Source organism: Poecilia latipinna, unplaced genomic scaffold (genome assembly GCF_001443285.1).
Source record: "Poecilia latipinna isolate Pla-1442-1.1 unplaced genomic scaffold, P_latipinna-1.0 Scaffold1767, whole genome shotgun sequence".
NCBI classification, from domain to species: domain Eukaryota; kingdom Metazoa; phylum Chordata; class Actinopteri; order Cyprinodontiformes; family Poeciliidae; genus Poecilia; species Poecilia latipinna.
This window is the reverse complement of record NW_015114383.1, coordinates 209,861-233,864: the sequence shown is the minus strand read 5'-3', so window position 1 is coordinate 233,864 and position 24,004 is coordinate 209,861. Positions and strand designations below refer to the sequence as shown.

The window sequence follows — 24,004 nt, the reverse complement described above, 5'->3', positions numbered from 1 at the left end:
TAATATGCAATGAGAAATGTTTTTGTTTCGAGTCCATAATGTCTAACTATGTTAAAGCGAATTGTGTTTAGATCATGGCAACTTTTACAGTTTAAAGGTGGTTAGTTATTAGTAATCAATAATAACTTTATGTTGGTGTTTCAGTTTATATGAAAGCTGAAGCTGCCTTAGAAACTGGATGATTAGTCTCAGAACTGTGTTCTGATAAATGTTGAAATTGCTCCACACACCAAAAATATATATATTTATTGTGACTTTTTTTTTAATCCATACCACCCAGCTACTCGGGTATATATAAGGAGATGTGAATATTGTGTAAAAGTCACTCAATTCAGAAAGTCAGACTCGTTTTATATTGATTCATTAATATTTTAATAAAATCTTCTGAGCTGTTTCTTTAGCGCACATGGTGTGTTTATCATGGTCAGCACAATCTTTTAGCATTTGGTTGAAATATTTATAATGATCTGACACATCATGGATAAATGCAGCTGTAAATAGCACAATTAGATTTGTGTACATTCAAACCACACTGGCTGTATACTCTTTTTTAACAAACTAAAAAACAATACACTGTATCTGACATTATTCTAACAAAGAAGCAGGTTGGAGAGAACTTCCAGTTATTAAAATAAACCTGTGAAATCAGTGATAAACAATCATTAATCTGACACAGATTTGCAGAAGTAACCTTTCTGCGTTTTGAGGAACTACATCGTGGATCAATTGTACTTAAGTACCGGAACACTGAACAAGCAGCCAGATTCTTTGTAACTGTCTCTGTTCCAGTTTTAACTGTAGCACCAGTTTTACATGGTGAATGGCGCCATCTAGTGTTAACAATGAACACAATGTGACCAAGAATGACCTTTTAGTGATGTTTTTATGCTTGTGTTTCTCAAATCCAGGCCTCTGGCTAAGATTCCTCTAAACACTGCTAGAGGCTTGTGTCCTATTGTTGGTTATTTACAACAGGTCATAACAGCAAGAGGAAGCCCTACGGAGTGCTAATGGTGCTCGTCATTGACACTACAGCAGTCACTAAAAGTGGCATTTTGTGTTAAATTATTTTTGACACTTCCAGTTGTCATGTGGAGGAATTTAAATTATTCTTATTACACAGCTTGATGCATGGCAATAATTATTTTAAACCTAAAATAATTAGGTCCGTTTTCCCAATAAACCTAATTTGCAGAAGGGGTTGAATCATTTTCAGGTGGTCAGTGATTTAAAAAAAAAAAATATCCATTGCCCTGTACATTGCCCCTTCAGTTATAGGGAAATTGGCAGATCTGGAAGAGCTTCCATGAATTGGATTGATTTCCAGATACTGTCTAGTTCCTGGAAGAGCTTTTCCACTAACAAAGAACAACAACAATTAAAATAAAACACAGCAGATTGAAAAAATGCCATAAAATACCCACCAGAGCACATCTGCTGCAAAATCAACCAGGTCTTCTTTCCTAGCAAGAATCCATTTTATAATATAATTCAAACAGTAAAAAACTTTACATGCAAACCAATATGTAATTAGTTCTACTAGTTACTTTTCCTTTAAGGAATAAGTTTATTCTTTCATGCAGAGTAACATGTTCTTGGGACTGACTACACATGAAAATCTTTACACATACAGAAAAAAAAAATGAAAGGACTTGTCTGTCTTGATGAATGACTCAGGTGAAAACCGCTGCTATGTCCACATTTAGCCAATAGAGGGCAGAGTTTGAACGAGCAACAGAGTGCCCCATCCCAGGGCTTCTGGAAAGATTTCACCCGCTCACTTGTTTTACAACGCAAGATGTTAAACCGTCCTTGGATTTTTCAGCGATTAAATACTGTCAACAATCCTTATTTTTTTTAAAATATGTGAAGGACTTTTTTTTTACTTGACAGTAATATGGTACCATATTACCATATTAATGGTCAATATAATATGACAGTATTATATTGACCATTAATAAGGTAATATGGTACCATATTACCATATGGTTAATATTACCATATTAATGGTCAATATTATATTATATTATATTATATTATATATTATATTATATATTATTAATGGTCAATATTATATTGACCATTAATATGGTAATATGGTATCATATTACTGTCAAGTAAAAAAAGTGTTACGTAACACTATGTTTCACCCTTTTCTGGCCAGAAAGAAAGCATAACTATAAATAAAAATAATCCGGTTATACTAAAAGGTGCAGTTTATCCAATTGTGTCATACAACGGTTATCACAACCTGCACACAATAGAGTTGCAAAGTAGTAACGCCAGATTATTAAATATAAGAATATTTACTTTCAAGTAAATTTGCTGAAATTTTCTTGATCAGGTTATAGTGTAAAATGCAATAGTTTATTCACCGTAAATCTAAAACCTAAACTTTGCAATTTATTGTTAAAGGTGGGTACATTTGGTTGAATAACTTTAAAATAAAACAAAACAAAAAGTTTTAAATCGACTTCAACATTTAGTTTCACTGCTCTGTAAAGATGCTAGTTAATTTACTTGATTTTTGTTTTATTATTTAAAAGTCGTGCACATTATTTTAGAATTGTGTCTTATTAAATCAAACAGCTCTGACATGAAGAATCTTCCTCCTTGAGTACATTTTCAGTGGACATGGTTTTAATTATACTTTAGTGATATTATTTGGAAGTAACGCCACTCTTACTTGAGTGCAGTTTTGGGTATACATACCCATCTCTGTTGGTTTTAGCGGCAGTTAAATGATCTCTGTGTTTCGCCTCGTCACTGTCATGCAGCGCGAGAAAAACCCACAACAGTTTGGATGCTCGTGCACTTCCGGGACTTTCGTAATGTTGTGAGCAGGGCGCGTGCACGGCGGCAGGAGCGACCCTCCTCTTTTCAGGCAGAAACCGGTGAATCAGTGAAAGCGGCCAAGCCCTCCCTGCATCTCATTACTGCTTTAAGCTTCTTGTATTTTTCTTGAAACTTGAAGGAATTGACGGCAGAAGCGCGGACGGAAGGTGAGACACTCAGAGCGGCTGCTTATTTGTTGCTTTGAATCCCTTTAAAACTACATTTCTGTGTTGGTGTGAGAGTGCGGATGGTTATGAAGTGCTGCCCCCCCACCACACACAATGGAAGTATGGAAGGCATTCTGCACTTGCGCACCTTCTCTTCCTTCCTGCGGTCTGCATTGCTGCGTTAAAGCCTCCTTCCGTGTTATGAAACGAGCAGAAGCGCGCGGCTTTTGTTGTTGTGTGACACCATCTGCCAGCGGTGACACATCTGCAGGGTTAAACGTCCTCGCAGATGAGAGTTGTCCAGGAAGGTTAAACCGAAAACCAAGTACATTTTACCGTGACGTCTCACCATATATATATATATATATATATATGAACTTGCATGCTTGCAGTAGCCTTGGAATGAGTGGGTCTAGTTTCAGGGAAGTCCAGAGGTGAGAGATCAGGGGGGCTCACAGATGGAGCTGCTCAGTATCACAATGCTGCTCCTGTATTGGAAGCAACCTGCTAAACTACTGGTCTGAAGACACCACAGTCAGGTGGAATTACACACCACTAAGCTGAGCTTTTCCAAAATTTAAGTTGTCCATGAATCAAGTATCCACGTATTCAGAGTGATTCTGTGCCAACAAAGTTGTAGCAGAAACATTTGTTGCAGCAAATTTCAACATTAACTGAGTGATCAGTTATGTTTGCGTTATGCCTTGTACTTTTTATTCTGCTGATCTTTGACAATGGCTGTCTGTTCAACTCAACTTCATGTACATCATCAGGTCAAATGCAGATGTGATATGCTAATTGGGATGTGGACATTTGCAGTGTTTACCGATTATATTTGTGGAGAAGAAGTGCTCTTGTTAGAGTTAATGAAAATGGTAGTTAAGAGAACGTATTTAGTGACAGACCCATCTGGTGGGTTTTATAGAAATGTATACAGTTCCATATATCATACTTAAGTTTAAGCATTATTTTAAATTTGGCATTCTGTGACGTATTTAGTTTATTCCTTTTTGCTATACCTAATACAAGTTACATCTGCTGTCTTTTTTTTTTCTGGCAACGATTAGTTGACTGCAAATTCAATTTGAGGTCCTGCTTTAGACCAAGTTTGAAATTTCTAATTCAATTATTTAAATGTCAAACCTATATTCACAGGCAGAATCTAATCTCGTTGTCTAAGGTCGAGCGAACTCTTTCAAAACAAATTATTTTTAAAATGTAGCCCCAGACATCCTTCACTAAAAGAAATTTTAAGAGAAAAACATAATTAGATCTGCTTTGCCAGCTCTTTGAATCCTAACTCGGCTGCAGTGTCACTTTGACCTGCTAGCAGGGAGTTGGTGGATGCTGGTCAGAGCTTTAGTACGACTGGAAAGTAACAAATTCAGGTTGTAACAACAATATCCTGGTGGCCAGTAAATATGAATCACAGATATTAAAGTTTACAAAGACTTTTACATCAATGTCTGCATGACGTGTGAATGTATTAAAAAAATATGATTTTTTTTTGTGTGAGAGAAAAACAGAGATTATATCAAGAGAAATGCTGTAATAGCAGCAAATAATGCAAAATTGGAGAACAGTTAGAGAATGTAGCAAAGTGAGGAAAAGTGGTCAGTTTATACATGCATCTCAAAGATGCATGTAAAGCATCTTTGAAATGGGGATTTACTTCTTTTTTTCTCTCTCTTTTTAGTAAAAATATTGTTACCCAAAAGAGGTTGCTTTGACTTCTATTTAAATCTGTGGGTGTAGTTTCCTCCAAATAGGGGTGTGGATGATAAAACTATCTGGCAAAGAGTTTCTTTTAATTAGTCGTTTAAAACACATTCAGTTTTCAGCAGAGTTTCTTTGGTAAAAACCTCCAATCTTACTGTAAAACAAAGCACATTTTTGAATCAGCTCACCAATAGTGGATGGTTTTTAGTGTTTTAACACATTACCGTTACATACTTTGTATGCTTCCCGTTCCCTTCTGCAGATTTCAAAGCAGATCATTTGCCCTCGTGCTAAAACTAGTCTCTGGTTGTTTTTCAGTTTTTATGAAGGAACAAAACATGGCCTTGACACAGACAGCTGAGGCAGGGAGACCTTTTCCCCACAGTATTCTTAGTGAACCATAAACAGCCTGAGTGAACCCATTTAACCCTTTCTGATTGGTTGGACAGCTGCCAGCAACATCCAACTGGCGATCACCTTAGGCGATGGAATGCGATCCTTCCCCTGATGCGTCCCAACGCTTCCCCCGCGGACGTACACGTATTCACCGGACGATGGGCGAAAACCCACTGTGCAAAAAAAATGGTCATTGATTTCACTGATATCTGAGAACTTTTATTATCTTTTGAACCAGAGATGAGATCATTTGTTCATGTAGATGTTTTATTTTTCTCTTCCATCAGCTGAGGCAGGTGGGCTTTACATGCCACACAGCCGGGTTGGGATTGACCCGGGGATTTATACGTTTAAAAATATCCAGGCCGTTTCAGGTCAACTCTGTTTCCTGATCGAGGTCACTTGTTTTTTGCTTGTGTGTGACCTCTGGGTCAGCGAGCTGGAATACAGGCTAATCCATATGGACTTGGTGAGTATTTATAGGCTCGTAGATAAAATTAGAAAAATGGTCTGAGTCATTTAATGGTTAATTCAAATACCTTATTCAACATAACTTTGGCACAGATTTCTCAGGGAATACTGTACATTAACCAATGTTCATACTATAAACGTATTCAACTAAATCAGTGGTTTACAAACAGAGTCGTATCATATATCCTGTACAGTCTACAATATATTTTTAAAGTTTGCTATAGGTAGATCGGCTCACCTGTGTCCCTTGGAAACATACAGAGTTCCTAAATCTTTGCTGCACACCTCGGCTGTGGAGGATGTGGGGGAGATTCCTGACTGGGGTGTCATTTTAGGCGATTTTCAGCTAAGGTATTGCGACTTTAAAAAGTATTGAACAAAGTGAAGGGTTAAAGTTGTGACTTAAAATCTACCATCTTTTGAAACTCTCTTTGCACTAATCGTGTCTTTCATGGTTTTCAGGATGTTTTGTGTCGTCCCTGGGAAGACTTTATATTTTTAGATGTTCTAAATAAAGCACAAGTGACAATGATAAGACATTTGGCAAATCAGTTTCTGTGGAAACAAAACTGATAGTGGTTCAAGAAAACCACATGAAATCTCATTATTAGTATTTGTGAAACCTTTTTTCTTTTAACAACATTTATCTTCCACCGATATGAAGGTTTGCCCTCTCTGAATGCAGCCGCTCTCTGACCTGTTTGTTTATCCTGTCGGCTTTGGATGAAAGCAACCTGGCTTGATTGGTTAACCCTCTCCCTCCTCACTTACACCACCAGGCTTCAGTATTGTGTAATTGTGTTACACAAGCAAAGTGATTTGATTCAGACATAAGTCTGTAAGCCAGTTCCACATAAAAAAAAAATAAAAAGTGTTATACAATATCCATTTGCAGTGTCGTAAAGTGAAGTGTCAGTGGTTTTGTTATTCTTGCAAATTGGTTGCTTTAGGTCCAAGAGCGGGTCAGCAGACAGTCAGTAGACATTTTAGTTTGGTACCACCAGAGTGTTCGGCTCAAAGAGTGTTGCATAAGAAATCCTTTTTCTTTTTTTTTCGTTTTTTTAATTTTGTTTCACAGTGAAATGCAAAAATACTCACCACCTTTACTGTTTATTTTTCTTTTTCATTTGTCATGTTGTAACCCATACTTCAGTGAATAGCAAAACGGGTTTATGTGACCAACCAACAATAAGCTGTTTAATTGTAAAGCAAAAGAAAAAGGATGCATGCTTTTATTTGTATATTTTAAAGGTAAAAAGTGTAGTTTGTAAATCAGTGAGTGGTTTAGCACCAAAGTAAGTTAAGTAAGTTTGTTGTTGTCTCAACCTTCCAGGCCACTCAAGTTTTCTTCATCCCCAGAATCAGATATAAATATGGAGAAGCAGTATTCAGTTTTATTCAGTTTTCAATTGTAAAGAATGATTACAATTGCAGAAGTACTGAAAAAAAAAAAAAGATTTTAGCCTTTTAAATCCAGGCTAAAATCTGTTTAGGGTTACTTGAGATTAATAATATCTGAGATATATATTCACTCCAGTCTTATTTATAGTATTTTATTATATTTTTTACGATTTTGATAGAAAATTTGAGAAAGTTTAGTAGCTTGTTTGCTGTTGTATGCTCTCATCATGTAAAACTTTAAATTACTTGTTGCTGAAATGTGCTATAAAAATAAATCCAGTTTGCCTCATGGCCATTTGCATTCAGCTCCCCCCGAGTTGAGGCTGTTCTCAATTGGATTTCTTGGGTTTACGTCTTGACTTTGACTAGGCCATTCTGGATAATGCTTGTTCGTTCAACTGGAAGTTTAGGATTTAAGGCTTCTTGTATGTTTATTCTTACATGTGGCTCTTCATGCTTGTAACAGTTTGAGCTCAGCTTGTGGACAAACAGTATGATGCCGCAAGGTGGAGCCTGAAAGCACATCCACTGTTCCAAGCACATAAGTGTGGCTGAATATAAACGAAGAGGAAAAAACTATATATTTGATAGACTTGTGAAAACAGCTTAAAGTTATGCATATGAGGCTAAACTTTATAAGTTGTTGAATGCAGGTAGATTTTATCCACAATGCCGTCTACTAAGAAGTTCAGCAAATCGAGTAAAGGTATTAAAGCAGGGACAGCGATTGTTACTCTTTGAGACTGAAGCCATGGTTACAAGTTTGTGTTGCAGCTGTTCAGTCTTTTGCAGACTCTGACATGTTTTGTCATGCAGCCCCATCAATTTTCTCATTACCTCTGACTGCCTTCCCTTTCCTTACTGACGAAATGCGTCCCTACTTCTTGATACCTCCACCACACGCTTTACCAGCCCAGATGATGTGATTATGGTCAGGAGCACCGTTAGTTTTCTAACGCATACTCTGTTTTTCATGGAGGCCGGACAGTTTGATTGTGTTTTTATTAAACCAGAACACATTTGAGATTTTTTTGTTTTCTTCTGTTGGAGTGAACGACTAATGCATGTCCTCACAACACTCACCACTATAGTGACTGGGTGACTCCGAGTAATTTTCTACTTGCCCAACCTGTCAGTCTAAGTAATCTTGGTAAGGTTGAGGTTATGATGGATAAATACTCTCCAACAAACCACTGAGGTCTTTACAGCCCAGCTGGATTTATACTGAGGCTAAATAACTCACAGGTAAATGTTTGCACTGGATTTTACACAGAGTGCCATTTTATAGCACAGTCAAGTAACTATGTTATTTTCTGTTGTAAAAATTATATATCTATCAAAAATAACAAAAGAAATTTGACTTCATGTGATAGCCGCATGAAATTGGTATCTTTCTCTTAAAAAAGTTTTTCTGACGCTCTCTTTCAGGACGTAATCAAAACCAAGTTTCTCCGTGATGCTGTTTGCGATCGTTCTCGGAAGCGTTGGATCGGTTCCACCAGGTGTTTGCTAATTGCTACTGCGGCTAGTCTGATGGAGGCGTGTCGGGGAAAATTGTTGAGTGTCAAGGCGAGGCCCACCAGATTTACTTTCACAAGCGGAGGGGCTGTTCTGTGTGGCGGCAGCTCCAAGGTGGAGCTTTAACACAATACAAGCAAAGAGACTTCAGTTTGTCTTTGAATCAGAGTTCTCCGTTCAATGAGGCTTTTGATGAAAGTTTGATTTCTCTTTAAAACAGTGTCACAACTTCACTCATTTTAATCTTTCTCAAAGCTGTGTCTCTTAGGTTGTTTTGTTTTTTTTAACTCCAGTTCAGCTCTTCCGGTATAAAAAAACAACTCTGAATAGAGGATAATTTCATCTCCATGTACGCAGTGTCTGCTTTCCTCTCTCTGTTATGTTTGAGGTTCAAGTGCCCAAATCTCTCTACATTTGTAAAGAACTGTTTGAGGATTAAAATCTGAATTAGGTTTTGGTTTGGGACAAATAGAGATAATCTGTCAGCATGTGTCTTTTAATTTGATTCTTATACAAACTGTCATTTTTAAGAAGCTTTTTTGTATTTGGTGAGACATTGTGTTGACAATTTTATCTTGGAGTGAGTTTTGTATAATTTATTTTTTATCCTGAGTGATCTCAGCAGTGGCTTTATTAGCTACATCTTGTGTAATGGATCTTATGTAAGCAGCTGTTCTTTCACTGGCCTCTTCTTTTATCATTTGTTTTTGTCTCCCTCCGTTCTTTTCTCTATATCATTCTCCCATTCTCCATCAAATTTTATTTTACTTAGCTTCTTCCGTCTAGTTTACAAGAAAAAGTAGCTTTTTGCTCTGTTTGTTCCAGCTGAAGTTGGCTGATATACATGAGATAGTGTTGAAAAAAATGTGTGTCCTTGTGTAGATTATGTTAGTTAATGTTGTGTTTCTTTCATCATGGTGCTTTTTCAAACGTATATGTGAAAGTGTTCACTCGAACACAAATGACACCTTTCTTGATGCAACACCTTTGTGATTGGTGGAACCACCTCGGCGCCGTTGCGGGATTAAAATGTCCTCACTGCTCCCACATGAACTTGTTTCCAATTTCAAGGCTTCCCAAGATTTTTCAGTCACAGTTTCAAAGCTGTTGAAAAGTTGCTTTGTATTATTCATTTCACCAGAGGTGAATCAGGACTAAGCACCGTCTCTGGACTCTTTTCTGGAAAGGCCCACTTCCCAGAATAATATCTCCACGTGTGGTTGATCTGATATCTTTGCAGATCACAACTTGCATGTTTACGTAAGAAAGAAAAAAAAATCCTTCTGCGCACACCTCTTAATCTAGGTGATAAAACAAAACATTTGACTAATTAATGGCACACATTTGATGCATGTTATTTCTCCTTTAACAGCTTGTGAGCATTTATATTTTGTATATAGTCCCACTATATCTCACCTCAGAAATTGAAGGAGAGGATGGAGAGAGAAACACTCAGATAACATCAGTTTTTTAGTAGTAAACTAGATTATTAAAATTAGCAATTAGAAGAAGATGCTTAAAAGGCAGCCAAGCATGAAGCCAAGATGATTTAAACAAAATCATGAAATTAAAACCAGCTGATCCTGAAGCAAATCATACATCAGATTTCCATTATGTTTCATTGAAAAGTTTTACCTCTGGGACAAATTTAATTGTGGATTTCTCATACAATATCCATTTTCAACCCATATTTAAGTATATCAGAGCTACTCAGAGTAGCAACCACACAGTGTGCAATATTTAACGGGTATTTTATTGCCTGTCATGAACAGAATAGCTTTCCTGTCTTTCCTTGGGCACATGAAGTTACATAAAGCTTTGTGGCAATGAGTCAAGCAGTTTCTGGCTGCTAACAAGCTCTACTGTACGACTGCTAAAGTTTGCTGTGACCTACTTTGGCAAATCTGAAGTTTAGAGACAGCTTACTGTAAAAGTGTCTTTTTTTTCTAGTCTTGTTTTTTTCTTATCTGATTGAGTTTTCTACAGCTGACTTTTGCAGCAGCTTTTGTGCAGATATGAAAGAGTTGCTCTGTTGGGTTGACAGTGTCTAATCTATTCAGACCGCTAAATAACACTGTGCGTTAAGGAAAACGTTTTAAAAAGGCTTCATCCCAGTTAGTCTGTCAGCACATAAATCAAAATCATACAATTGAAACGATGAAAAAAGTGACAAAACATCTCACAGCATTCTTGTAATGTGTGCTGTAACTCTCACTGTTACAGTAAGTTGTGCCATTAACTCAACTGTGTCAGTCATAGTTAAAATAGAAATGCATAATATTAAATTATTATTGTAGTAATAGACTTCAACCTCATCATTTTGTCTAGAAGATAGCTGAATCTTTAACTCCTTCATCTGAATAATTTGATGTAAAATTTCTAATAAATTCTATTTATTCAAAACACTTAGCTACTTTGTAATTCTATCCAAATGGGAAATAAACTCTACCACATCGATTAGATCCTCCTCAGCATTCAGACAGGATCTGGTTTCTATGGCTCTGCTCGCTATGCTTATCTCTTCCCCATCTGATCTCCACTGCACCCCACACACGCGCTTCACAACGCTCCCTCATCTCAGCAACACACAGATTCCTCAACTCGCCAGACATAAATAACGTGACCACAACTTGTTTGGTGTCATTTGTTCTTTTGTTTTAATTCTGTTTGTTAAGTTTTGCACACAAAACACTGTCTGATGGCATGTCCCACAATCACAAGGACGCATCATGTCGAGAACAGGTCCTAATGAAGGCTATCAGTTGTGCTGAACATGGAGCATTCAGGGAAACCGCTACGGAAATTTTTGCCAATGTCAATATCCGCTATGTATGTTGAGTTATGCCCAATAATAGATATCATGCTGTACTTGTTTCACTACACTTTTGAGACTGTGAGAAGATGACCACACCTTGTAAACTGCTTCAGTAAAGCATGCCCACAGTCTTGTGTTTTATCACATGACCGTACAAACACCACACGGCCATCCCTCTGTCCCTCCTGAAACACAAATGGCAGCAAGATGGAAATAAACATTGGTTGTTAATATCAGCTCAATTTTACTTTTCAAACCGATACTGATATGTAAAAAAAAAATCGACTGATATGCCGAAATATCATGCATCCCTGACAAATAACTCTTTTTAGCAGTAACACAAAGTTTGGGTGAAATGGCATATGGTCATAAACTCATGTTTTTTCCTGCATGTTTTCCTTTATTTCTCCAGTCTGAGTTCTTCTTCACATAAAGAAGCAAAACTTTGCTTTTACCAAGGCACACATCTTGGTAAAAGCTACTTTAATATGTGTTGCCCTCATTTCATTGTTAGCAGTAGGTCAGAGAAAATCCAATGAGTGAGGCAAGTGTGATTTTCTTTTACAGAAAGGTGAAGCTTTCAAAGGATCCTTAAACTCTTGAAAGCTCTCTGCCTTGCTCTTTATGTTTCTTCCTGGCATGTTTTGCTTTTTCTGTCTGCTCTCCAGCAGCGCCTTCAATCAGTGGGTCATCTTGACCTTTCCCCCCCTCCTTCTGAAGTGATCTTTAAAATGTTTCTCCAACTCGGTTTTTCTCTTTGTGTATTCAGGAAATGTGGTGTGAATCTGGAGAATAAGTTAAAGAAGAAGCCTTTCAATACAAATACAGATCCATACACTTTTCTTTAGGGTTCTGAAATGATGTGTTGGAGTTGATGAGTACAGTCCTCATGTTTTGGTTTATGTAAATTTGCTACCTCACATAAACCATCTCACTTGTTAAAAAGCTTCAGACATGGATCATGAGTTTCAGTCTGCACTTTTCCAGAGAAAATCTGAGGATAAACAGAGAGAGATATGGCAGCTGGGTTTTTAACCTTGGACTGGTCCGACAGGCTTCATGCCACATGCATGATCACATGAGTTCAGCTGGTCATGACTGCACTCCAAATGAAATGCCTGTCCATACGTCGAAAGCCTGTTGCCATTATAACCTTTAAACTTTGGTACAACTTCCTATAAAACTTGGTTTATTTTCAGTTTACTGTAACTTTTTGATCGTCTAATCAGTTCTAGATGTGTTTTTTGTTCTACATATAAGTACAACATTGAGCTAGATTTCTTATGATCTGGAAGCTTGTTAACAATTGAATCTTGGAAAAAGCAGAGCCAGAGTCTCTGGACTAGAAATGGACCATTTACCAGTATCTTGGTGTACCAGTTTTAACAGTTAGCATTAGCAAAATCACTAATCATTAACCGTTCCTACAAGTTTTAAGCTTCTCCAATCTACGGATGATAGAGTATATTTCTTCGTATACTCCCAAATATCAGATGAATTGTCAATACATTGAAGAATAAAAAAAGAAACAGCACAACTTCAACCAATTCTCAAGTGGTTGAATTCAGTAATTGTAGGCTAAACAAAATAACTAGCAACTGAATTGTGATTTGATGTGGAAACCCAAACAAGAGAAAAATGAAGTATAGCTACACAGACCAACTCTTGGCTGTATTTTCTAAATTATAGGCAATAAAACATAAATGTAACATTTAAAATGTGTCACCCATTGCTTTTATTCAGGTAACACTGTTTTAATTTGGGCTAACAGTAGCATGTCTGACTGCTGCCTTCCTTGTGTGTTTCAGGCGCATGCAGCGTGGCCATGCTGAGAGAGCAGCCGCCGTGGGGCTAGGATGTCTGACGATGAAGAGGAACAGCTGAACGAGAGGAAGAGCGACAGAGAGATCTGCTTCACCAGTGATGACAGTAGTGATTATGGAAGCGACGAAGAAAGGTTTCATGGTGAGTTAGTATGATACATTAATCTGATCTCATCTTATGTGTCCACTGTCCATAAGTGTACTCACAACTAAGTAAGAGGGATGAATAAATTAACTGAGAGCTACGTTTTCAGATGGATCAGAGTTCGCTGTTTTGGTCTCCATCAGAGTTCAGTTGGTCAGTCACACCTCCCAAACGAACCTGACTTTCTAGGCAGACTAGAGTTTGATTAAACAGGGCTGGTGTGAATGCACCCTAAGTCTTCGTGGCATTAATGATTTAGGAGGTTTAATAGCTCTTGTTTGCAGACTGTGGAGACCTTTGGGCCTCTGATCACTATGAGTCACTATTAGATAACCCTTTTTAATTTACAGATTACTTATATTTTTCCACCCAGGCTGAACAGACCTGTGAACATCTCAAGTACTCCTAGCAAACCTCCTGTTTCTCACTGTCCTCTCTCCCTCTCACATGCAAACCGAGCAGCATGCAGGCTCACACACAGAGGCCGTACATGTCGTCCTAATTACATCTTACAGCGGTATTCTGCAACATGTCAAGTTGCTTTGGTGGACGCTGCAGAATTTCACTGACCCTGAAACTGTCTTACTTTATGAGAAGGAGAGACGTGATCGTGATTATAAGGAAGCATTAATAATCAAGTTTTTCCAATTCGATGTTTGGGCTTACAAAGCATTTCTATCACACTTTGTATAATTGTCCCAGTCCAAGAGCAGAAATGTGTAACAGATATATTTTCTAGTTTATGTCTAGCAATTTCTGAATATAACCAGCAAAGGAATGTGACTTCAGCTAAAAGAACTGTCTTCATTGTGAAACATTGTGGTGGCAGCAATATGCTGTTTGGAGGTTCATCCACAGAAAGACCAGAGAAGTTAGTCAGATTTGATGGAAATACGGAAGGAGCTAAATGCAGAAGAAAACCAGTTATTTGCTGAAAATGACTTGAAACTGGGAAAGGCTCACCTTCCAGAAGACAACAACAACAGAGTTCGACTATTTTAAAAAGGCCGACATCCAACAGTTTGATCTAAAATGCCGAATTTCCGTATAACTTCCTGTTTAGGCTTGTTTGTATTTTGTTCCCTTCAACCAACAAGCCTGTTCAGAGGACGTCTTATGGGGTTTCCTCAGAGTGTGTCGAAAGAGGAGGATCTACATGCTCATCTTCCTTGCTTTGCAAGTCTATTTTACTCCGGTGACATCATCCGCCCCCCGCAGTCTCCTTCGTCTGTCCCATGGTTGCTACGACAACGGTCACCAGGATGCCAACCCCCTCCATGGCAGTAACTTCCTCCTGGTTAAATGTCCCCATTTCTATCTTTTATCCCAGGTTTTATTCTTTTATTCACCTTTAAACATGGGGTTCTCCTAACCCATCATCATAAATTTGTCTTCATGCTCTCAATGATTGCTTTACCAATTTTTTTTTATCGCTAAACTTAACTTGCTGGGATTTCCAACTCTTCTGCTGTCCCTCAGTTTTATCTTTTTTTAATTTGTATACAAACATTATTAACAAAAAAAGGATTACAATTGAGAAAGTGTAGTTTATGCAAACCTAAGAAGTTAAAACTACTGGGATAAAATGTTACATCCTTACACAAAATTGCTAAAACACCTCACTACGGATTATTTCTGTATGACTTCATTGTTTTCTGCAGCATTTCTATAATACACACTGAGTTTTAAATAAAACAACAACAACAAAAAAACATCAGTTTTTAAGTTCAATGAATATGTTTTCTCCACAGAGATGTGGGTTGTCATGGTTATTACACAATTAAACAGCTGTAAATACCCACAGGTTAGGACATTGTCTTCCTACAAAGTTGCATGCAATATGAAATGGTCTTGAATAAGTTTCAAGGATGTCTGAAGGTCTTCAACTATATGTGTATATATATATATATATTTATATATATATATATATTTTTTTTTTTTGTATCATCGTTTGGACTGCCTATTTTTCTTCATTATCTTATTGGAGTAGTATAAGGCACATGCTTACCTGATATTTATTTGAAAAAGCTGTTTAACTGCAGAAAATTTAAAAAATTTGAAAGACTCTGACATGGACCAGATAATATCTTTCACATAAGGAAGATTTTCAGAACAGATTTCACATTTTTATGACATCTTCCATAGTTTTCAGGGTTAGTTTTGTGTTTGCATTAAAAATCCCATTCTTTTGTCAGTATATCAACGGTTTTTCTGGATTTGTATTTGTACAGGTCAAAGTTTTAAGTTATTTGGTTTTCTTCCAACTCTCCCTCTTTATTTTTTTCATTATTTCTGAACTACTGAACAAAATTTAAATCCTTAAATAACCGGGGAAATTACCATGGTGTGCTCGTTCGGATTGGAAATTTGTTAACACATTTAACAAATTTAAATGTGTTAAATTTTAAATTCTCCAATTTAAAATGTGCAGAATGTATGCATTTTAAATTGGAGAGAAAATATAGTTTAAATGAGGTAAACAGAAGAATCAACAACAGCAAGTTAGGAAGTCTGTTGTGAAGACGGTCTGGGAATGACAGAACCACTGCTGATATATTACCCAATAAAATAGTTTATTGCCTACCAAAGTGTTTTTGTTATTTTAAAATCTTATTACTTTTGTTTCAATGTACCACTCGGTGCAAAGGAAGCACTTTACACTAGAGGGAATAAATTCTAACAAAAAAAATGCAAGCAGTGCATAAAGTACAAAGAATTCATGCAAACTCTAAGCTTGTCACAACTGGGCAGCACTGAACCTGTGACTTATAAGTGAGGCCATTTGTAAAAAAAAAAAAAAAAGTGACATTGAGAAATGGACTTGGCATGGGACTTCTAAAATAAAATTGCCCTGCAAACTGCAACTCGATGCTGCTGTAATACTGGGTCAGGTGGATGTGTCTGCAAAAGAACACATCAGAGTGTGTGCAGCCTGTTGTTGTCTCTGCACAGTTCAGGTTGTGGTGAGGTCTTGTGTCTCTGCACATGCACGCATTGACTCCAGAGAGGAGGACAGTAATAGTCTGTTAATTAGCCTGTTGCTCCCCTGCCTGTGTTGTGTGGGCGTCGCTAAGCCGAGCACAGTCACGTTCACTCGAGCTGAAGAAAACAACTAAACATGTTTCCTCCCACGAATGCTAGCGACACCCGGTTGTTTATTAATCTGCGAAATGCATCAACTTGTCAGCTTTAGTTGAAAGTTTGCAAGCTGCTTCAACAGGAAGTTATCCTTATAAAGCAGCTTAGGTCAGCAGGTGATATTAAGCTAACTTCTCAAGTCGCCGTTAACTGCTTTATGCATCTTCTCCCCATGTTTTCAGCAATCTAATTCAAAAAAAAAAAAATAGGACTCTGACGGTCTACACCAAACGGCGAGCAAAGGTTATTCGGTGAACTAGATGAGGATTTAGGAACCCCTAACAGATCTTATTATTTCACCGAATGTCTTGAGTTCGCTCCATTTTCAAGCGTGATCTCTACCTATGAATCTACCCACGACTTACCTCTGGAGATCTGTTCTGTCTTCAGCACAGACATCAAATAACTCGCTGCACAGTGGCGCTCCTGGTGTGTTTTTCCTGAGATTTTTCTGCCAGCCGTTGCCGCATCACACCTGCGGTGAAAACTTGCTCTTTCTTCTGTCAGTTGACAGTTCTCACTATCTTGCTTGATGGCTCAAAGGAGAGTAAGCGGCAAGTTGACTTTAACATCCCTTACTGCTTCAGTCTTTTCAGAAATCACTCACAGATGGTCTGATACTTGTTAGATCCGGACCATACATCTACACATCTCTGCCAAATTCAAGGTTTTTATGACAAACACATTAAATTATTCGCAGTTCATCCGAAAAATATATAATGCTGTTATAAATATTTAAAAAATACAAACTTAAACACACTCTAACAACCTTTAAGCCAATGCTTTTCTAAAATACCTTAGTTAAAAAAAAGTCTGTCAGCATCTTCCTTACAGAAGTTCTCCCAATCTGCAACCACACAAAATGGGATGCATGAAAAGCAACACACATACTTCAAACATCAGATGGGATTTGAAGTTTCACATGAGATTTTGATACAAAATACATGGCGGGAGAGGAAACTTAAAATAAAGTTAAGTTTCTTTTATGAATAGATTCAGTTAGGATTCGTGATGCCGAATTAAATAGTACATTTCTAATTTTCTGTAGTTTTCTATGGCAGTTTTGCACGTCCACGTTCGCATGTCCGCAAGCATATTAAAAATCTTCCTGAGCTTTTACTACCACTGTGAAGGCTGGTTGCCTCTATGATCCAGCTCTTCACGTTCTCCACTGACACAGATTTGGGTTGTTCCTACTGTATACATCCCATCTCATATTCTATCTCTGCGTGAGTATATTTGCTGTAATTATCTGTCACTTTGCTGCTGTTGCACAGAAATTACCCACTTTGTGGGACATTGAAGGACATTTCTGCTCTATTCTATTCAAATGCATGTTGGATCCATTATGAACACACCAAGAAAGGACAGAGTTTAATCTGAAATAGGATATTGTCAACAATTCACCGCAAATTTCTGAAAATAAATCAAGAAAATCATAGTTGCTACTCGTGATCTTGCTATATAACGCGTTTTAATCTGCAGATCACACATTTATTATGGCATTAGAATGTATCGCTAAGATCCGGTTCCTCGAAGTCTGCTGGGCCTGGATGGTGAATCATAACATTTCATAACATCATTAGTTTATGTTGATGTGTGTGAGTGACCTGATTAAGGGCTGCACAGAGTGAAGTGTAGGAGGTGACACAGTAACACCAGCTGGTCCACATACTGACACACCAGACTGCCAGATAACCTGGTGCGTGTGTGTGTGTGCGTGCGTGCGTGCGTGCGTGCGTGCGTGCGTGCATGTGTGCGTGTGTGTCTATGTGTGGGGCTCTTGGAGCCGAATCTTGGATGTACAGAGATCAGGTAACAGGCTGACGTCATGTCAGGCCGATAATGAGCTCCAGTAACTCGTCAGCACAACCACCTGTCATCGTTGCGCTCAGTCATGTTCAGTCATATTCTGTTTGTGATGGTTTGCTTCAGCGTTTGTTTTTCTTATCCCAGAAGATAACTGTTAAAAAACAGCTGTTTTGTCGTCTTCTGATATTTCCTGATAACTTTTTTAAATTGTCTAAAGATGTTTTTTTTTTCAACAAATGGAAATGCCTCATGTATTAACAATCGTAGTGAAGGTCAGTAGTTGGGCTTCTCGTTCCTGGTCCCGCCGTCCTTCATGTTTGAGAAGAGTTCCTGTTCCAACATGCATCAGAAATGATTGAATTACCTTCTCTGCAGGCCACTAAGTTCACCCTGTTGAACCAGGTGTGTTGAAGGGCAATGAGTTCGGAAGACCAGGGTCGATAAACAGAGTCAGAGGACCTGGACACGGTTTGGGAAAATGCTTTCACTGCTGTGTTTATTGAAGAAGCAAAGCTTCGTTTTTTAGCTTTTAAAAAATAACGACAGAAAAGATCTCGTTTTATTGCTGAATTTATGTAATTCCTGGTTATGACTAAATGAAAATAATAGCACTGTTTGCTCCGTACTATTGTAAATCTGCTCACATGACAGGGGATTTTTAGTGCTAATTACTTATCACTTTTTAATTTACAAAAGGACAGTGTTTGTCTTTGATAGAATAATTTTACGAAAGAACTGCAAAAGGTTTTAGTGAAAGAGAGAAATATTTTTGTATAAATAAATCAAGTGCAAGTGTTTTAGAGAAAGTTCTGATCACATTTGTTTTGCTCAAGATTGAAATGTTTTTTGTATTTTTTTTTTCTTCAGCCAGTTATTTATAGGATTTGTAAAAGCAAAGTGTAGAACAGTGAACCTTTACTTTGCCCTGATACTGTACCGAAATAACACAGCAATTATTCAAAAATCAAACAAAATGAGCAATTTAGTGAACTTCAACAATCTCTTGAACTTTTACTTTACAAAAACATTTTCAAAAAACTAAACAACTAAATAATATCAATAAGGGATTGAATAAGCCTAATGAATAATTAATTACTCAGTTTTGAACTGTGGGAACTGTCGCTGCTTCTTACAACCTCAGGTTTGTCCTTTAATTCCTGCTTCATCCAGCTGCTTTGTTTGTGTCTGAGAAATCCAAGACTCACTCAAAGGAAACTTTCTGGGTGTAGTAATGACCAATAGTTTGTTGGCCAAATAAGATGATCTCATCGTCATCACCTGCACCATTTAGAAATGTATTCCTACTGTAAACAGCAGAGTCAACTGTGTCAGGAAGTAGAATCTCTTGAAGGTGTCCTGTCATTGTCATTGTTTTTACTTCGTGTTGTTTAAAGAGTAAGTTATAAGACAAAGACTCCAAAGCATGTTGTTGAACTATTACTATTCAGTAGTACTAGTTTCTCACTGATGTCCACGGATAATGGCCTGCTCATTAGGGTAGGAATAGAAAACCATGGATTTGTTGGTAGCTTCTTTTACTGAAATACGGTGGCACATTGCAGCTAGTTCATCTGAAATATAATTTACTCCAATTTTTTGCGTGTTCTCCAACACTGAGGCTTTTTGTGCATATGCTGAGTAGCTATCAATAAAGGCAACAAAATTCTGGTGTAAAAGAAATCTGAGCTCAGACTTTGATTAATTTGATTCTTAAAATAGTCTGTAAATCATACATATACGGCAAAAAATAATTTCAGAAACTCATATACAGCTTGATTTGGCTCTGTAGGAATGCCTTTTATTTTGTTTTTACCTTTGATATTTTACTATGTGTGGAAAACCAGTGAACATTTAACTTTATTTTAGAGGCATGAATTGAGAGAAAAGTGCAAATCTGACAACATATTTGCATGTTTGTGGTGTAAAAACATTTTCATGGATAAAAACAGCACAAGTTTTATTCTAAAGTGTCATTAAACATTTAAGCTCTGCAGGTTGTGCGGTGACAAAAGTCCTTTTCTCGATATCTTTAGAGACGAAGCCCAGTTCATTTTTATAAAAGTAAAGTGTCAGTTGCACAGCAAGAAGAGTCTTTGCACAAGAAGCAGGATTTTAATGCATTTGTCAGCTGGTAACAACAACATGTTGGTAACTGAGGGATCAGATCACCATGTTACTCTTTTCCAAAATTAAAACCCGTTTACATTTGGTCTTTTTCAAAAATGTCAAAGAAACCTTCACATTTATAACCAAATTTGTGCTAATTTTGAACAATGTTGTGCGGAATGTTCACGTTTTATAGATCTAACGTTAGAGATGATCACATTTCATCCAGGTTGTATTGAATAAACTTTTGAATGGAGCTTCCAGTTTTTGCCTCCTTGCACAAGTGAGTCGTATCAAAAAGTCCCACTATGTGAAATTTATACGAGGATGCTGACACTTATTTTTTTCAATAATCAGTTTTGTCCTTGGCGTAAAACAAGTTGCACTAATGTAATCTGATTTTGCATGTTTGCAGTCTAAAGTCATTTATACTAGAACAAAAAGTCTCACTTCAAAGTCTTTTAGGTTCTTAGCTTGCAATAACAAATGAATAAAGTGAAGGAGAACCATAAAACTTCTGTGTATTTTTTTTTTTTTCCATCAGGGCACAAGTAACAAATTAGTGCAATAAATAAGGATTTTGGATGTATTTAAATAAGGATTTTGGATGTATTTCTTAAGTCTGATCAATTTATTTATTTACCATATTTTTGATTTTACTGCATGGAAAATTTCCTCAAGTGTTTTTTGTGCGTTTTTTGAAAAAAATATACAGAATTTGTTTTTCCTCCATTCTGCTTCAATATTAACAATTGTTTGTTAATATTGAAATAATATTAGATTTAATTGAATCTTTTGTGATGTAATTCTCTGACTTTGACTGAACCAACTTCTTTGTGCTCTGCAGCTGAAATGCCATCTCCCTACAGCTCTCTGTTGTCTCACTCTATTGGTCACTTTCGGTTATGTAAACAGAGAAATGTGAGCCCTCCCTCCTCACAGGAGGCGTGGTGAAATAGCAAAACTGTGGTAGTGTGGCAAAGGTGACTGAGCTTGTATGCGTGAATTTTTATGTTACCAGGCAGACTTTGCGGTCTTTGCTGCTGCTGTCAGCTCTCCTCTTCCCCCCTCCTCACCATTTCTCTCTGCTGACCCTCCCCCACTCACAGTGATGTGGGTTGAAGAGTGAAGTCATGTGATCCTTTTACATCCCATCCTCCCTGTACACATGTGAATGATAATCCAAGGGTCTTGGGGGTATACACATATCAAGTCTCTCTCATTCTAAGATTGTTTGTGTTCCTCTGTTTTATTCCTTTAAACGTGATTTCTTCCACCTTTTCCTGCCTTGCATTTTGTCATTAATCCTCCTGTTAAAACTCCTTAACTGTCACGAGGACATCGGTGTCCTAATGGAGTGATTACGTAACAGGTAGGGGTTTTAGGGGTTAATCTCTGCATGTGCAGGAAAAACCAAGAGCCAAAGGGTTCAATGACCCACCCTGTAAGTTTGCTGCTCACCCTGCAGGGTAATTATTTTATGCATAATATATTTTAAGAATAAATAGGTCTTTATTTCCAGAAATAAAAGAGTCCACAGCATTAAAAAAATAATAATAACTATTGTTTGACACATTCACACGGCACATAAATTAATAAATGTAGTTTCTCGGTGAAGCATGAGCAGTTGGGATGTTCCGCATAACAAACATTTAATTTGCAGATGTGATTCTTGGAAGTTGAAAATGGGATAAATACATTTTGATGCTACGCCCGTTACTCATTCACTCATAAGCTACGTTTACATAAGACTGCTGTCTGGAAACTGTTGGTAATTTCAGATGCTGACCAGGGAAAAGTTCCATGTTTAGATGAAATCACCAGGACATCTTGAATCTGCTGTAGTTGTCATGCCAGGCCACTACATAGTGCTGTGAGATTAGCACTATGTTAAAATGTGCATATGCTTTTGGCCCTTAGGACTCCCTGATACTCATGAATACTGTGCGTATTTAGTGAGCTGTGCAAACACCTCACAGACTGGCTGGTTGAGACTTCATAGTCTAGCATACCGATATCTTCCTTCATTTCCGACAATCAGAAGTGATACTGGCAATTTTTATGAGCTAGTTGGGTGCAAAGCCTCGTTTCTTTTCCACCAGGCCACCTGTTAGTGTTGCACAGTAGCAGTCTGGGTGATTCTCAGCCTTATCAACTCAGTGTCATATATATGTCTGCATTTAGTCCACGTGGATCTTTTGCAGGGTATGTTGGACCTTTAGTCTGCACCTCACCAACTTCCACCTCATTTAGAAAAAAAGTTACCTGAATCCAGTGAACCAAGATCTCATGTAAAACACACACATATTCCTTATCAGAGGAAGTTAAGTAGCACATCCAGTATGAAGTTGTCTGCAATTGTTTTTGTTGTTATCTACCACTGCAGATAATAACAAACCTTGCAGCCTTGCATTCTGTCCATTTGTGCCTTCACACCAGTGAAGTACTTCACATCTCCCCAGGGTGGATCACTCTGAGGCCTGGCTTCAAAAAGTGCCAGTGTCAGAGAATCTTCTGAGATACTTTCCTGTAGTTGGTCCCATAAGACTTTCCCTGTAAAAATGTTCTGGAGTCGCTCATGCCATCTTGAAAGACAGTCTCTTCGTACAACAAAGTAAAATAGTAGTGTTTTTTTTGTTTGTTTTTTTTAAAGCCGTCCACTTTTTCTCACGTTGATCAAGGCTTTTTTATGAATAGGGTTTTGACATTTATGTGGTACATAAGTTTGCAGTAAATGTGGTGTTTATGATGTGTTTATTACAGTTTATGATGTGTTATACTGTCTTCTGAAGCCAAAAGCTAATTTTCCAATAGCTGGGCTGACCACAAAAGTGGTCTGCTCCTGTTGCTCAATCTTCCTTTGTGTCTTTTCTCTGTGTTACTCTTTACTGATTCCTTCTTGCTATGTACTTGTTGTTTTGTATTTGCCTAGTGAGAATAGTTCTAAACTCCAGTGTCTGTATTAGTATTGTTGCTGACCTTCATGACCACATTGCACTCATCTTCTGACGACTTTAACTTCAACCTCAAATAAATCTTCTCTAACTGATTTTGATAAAACAACAAGTTCCCTGTATGGTAATGGCCTCCAGAGTCACCAGATCTCAATCCAACAGAGCACATTTTGGATTTAATGAATTGGGAATTAAAGATTTGCATTGTAGATATTCACCCAACAAACCTGCAGGACCTGTGACATGCTGTCTTATTTCAGTATATACCAGCAGTCTCAAACTGCCTTTCTTTAAGGCCAGAGTTGTGTCTCTTGCCCTACCTGCTTGAAATAAGTGGTGAAACTGCCTCACTAGGGTGCAGTCAGGCTCTACAGAGCTGTACTGATGAGTTAATATTGGAGCCAGGTGTGCTGAAGCAGAAAGACATCTAAAGGTCACTTGAGGACTAGAGCTTGAGACCACTGGTAAAGACCCACATCTCTGACGAATGTTTCCAACACCTCTGCTACAGAAATATGTGTTCCAAATTGGTATTATACTTAAGAAAGTGGCCATTAAATGTTTGTTTCTTGACTGCATATGTTTTCTCCTCCTTCACTTTAAAGTCTTTCCTTCCGAACCCTTCGTACATCTATAAAACATTTCATATATGATTGGTAGGCCTGTCACAATAACAAATTTTGCCGAGCGATTATCTAAAAAAT

At 37.5% G+C, this 24,004-nt stretch overlaps 1 protein-coding gene across 3 annotated transcripts in view; it reads left to right on the top strand.

Moving 5' to 3' along the window:
- Nucleotides 1-2,861: 2,861 nt before the first annotated feature.
- Nucleotides 2,862-24,004, top strand: part of LOC106965110 (helicase ARIP4-like) — an 83,470-nt gene continuing 62,327 nt past the window's right edge. For 2 of the 3 annotated variants that reach the window (XM_015061012.1, XM_015061011.1), the window contains exons 1-2: nucleotides 2,863-3,002; nucleotides 13,131-13,287. In XM_015061012.1, the coding sequence (XP_014916498.1) occupies nucleotides 13,179-13,287 (109 nt within the window). In that variant the 5' untranslated portion in view covers nucleotides 2,863-3,002; nucleotides 13,131-13,178. Of the gene's footprint in view, nucleotides 3,003-13,130; nucleotides 13,288-24,004 lie in introns of all 3 variants that reach the window. The other variant, XM_015061015.1, reaches the window with a different exon arrangement.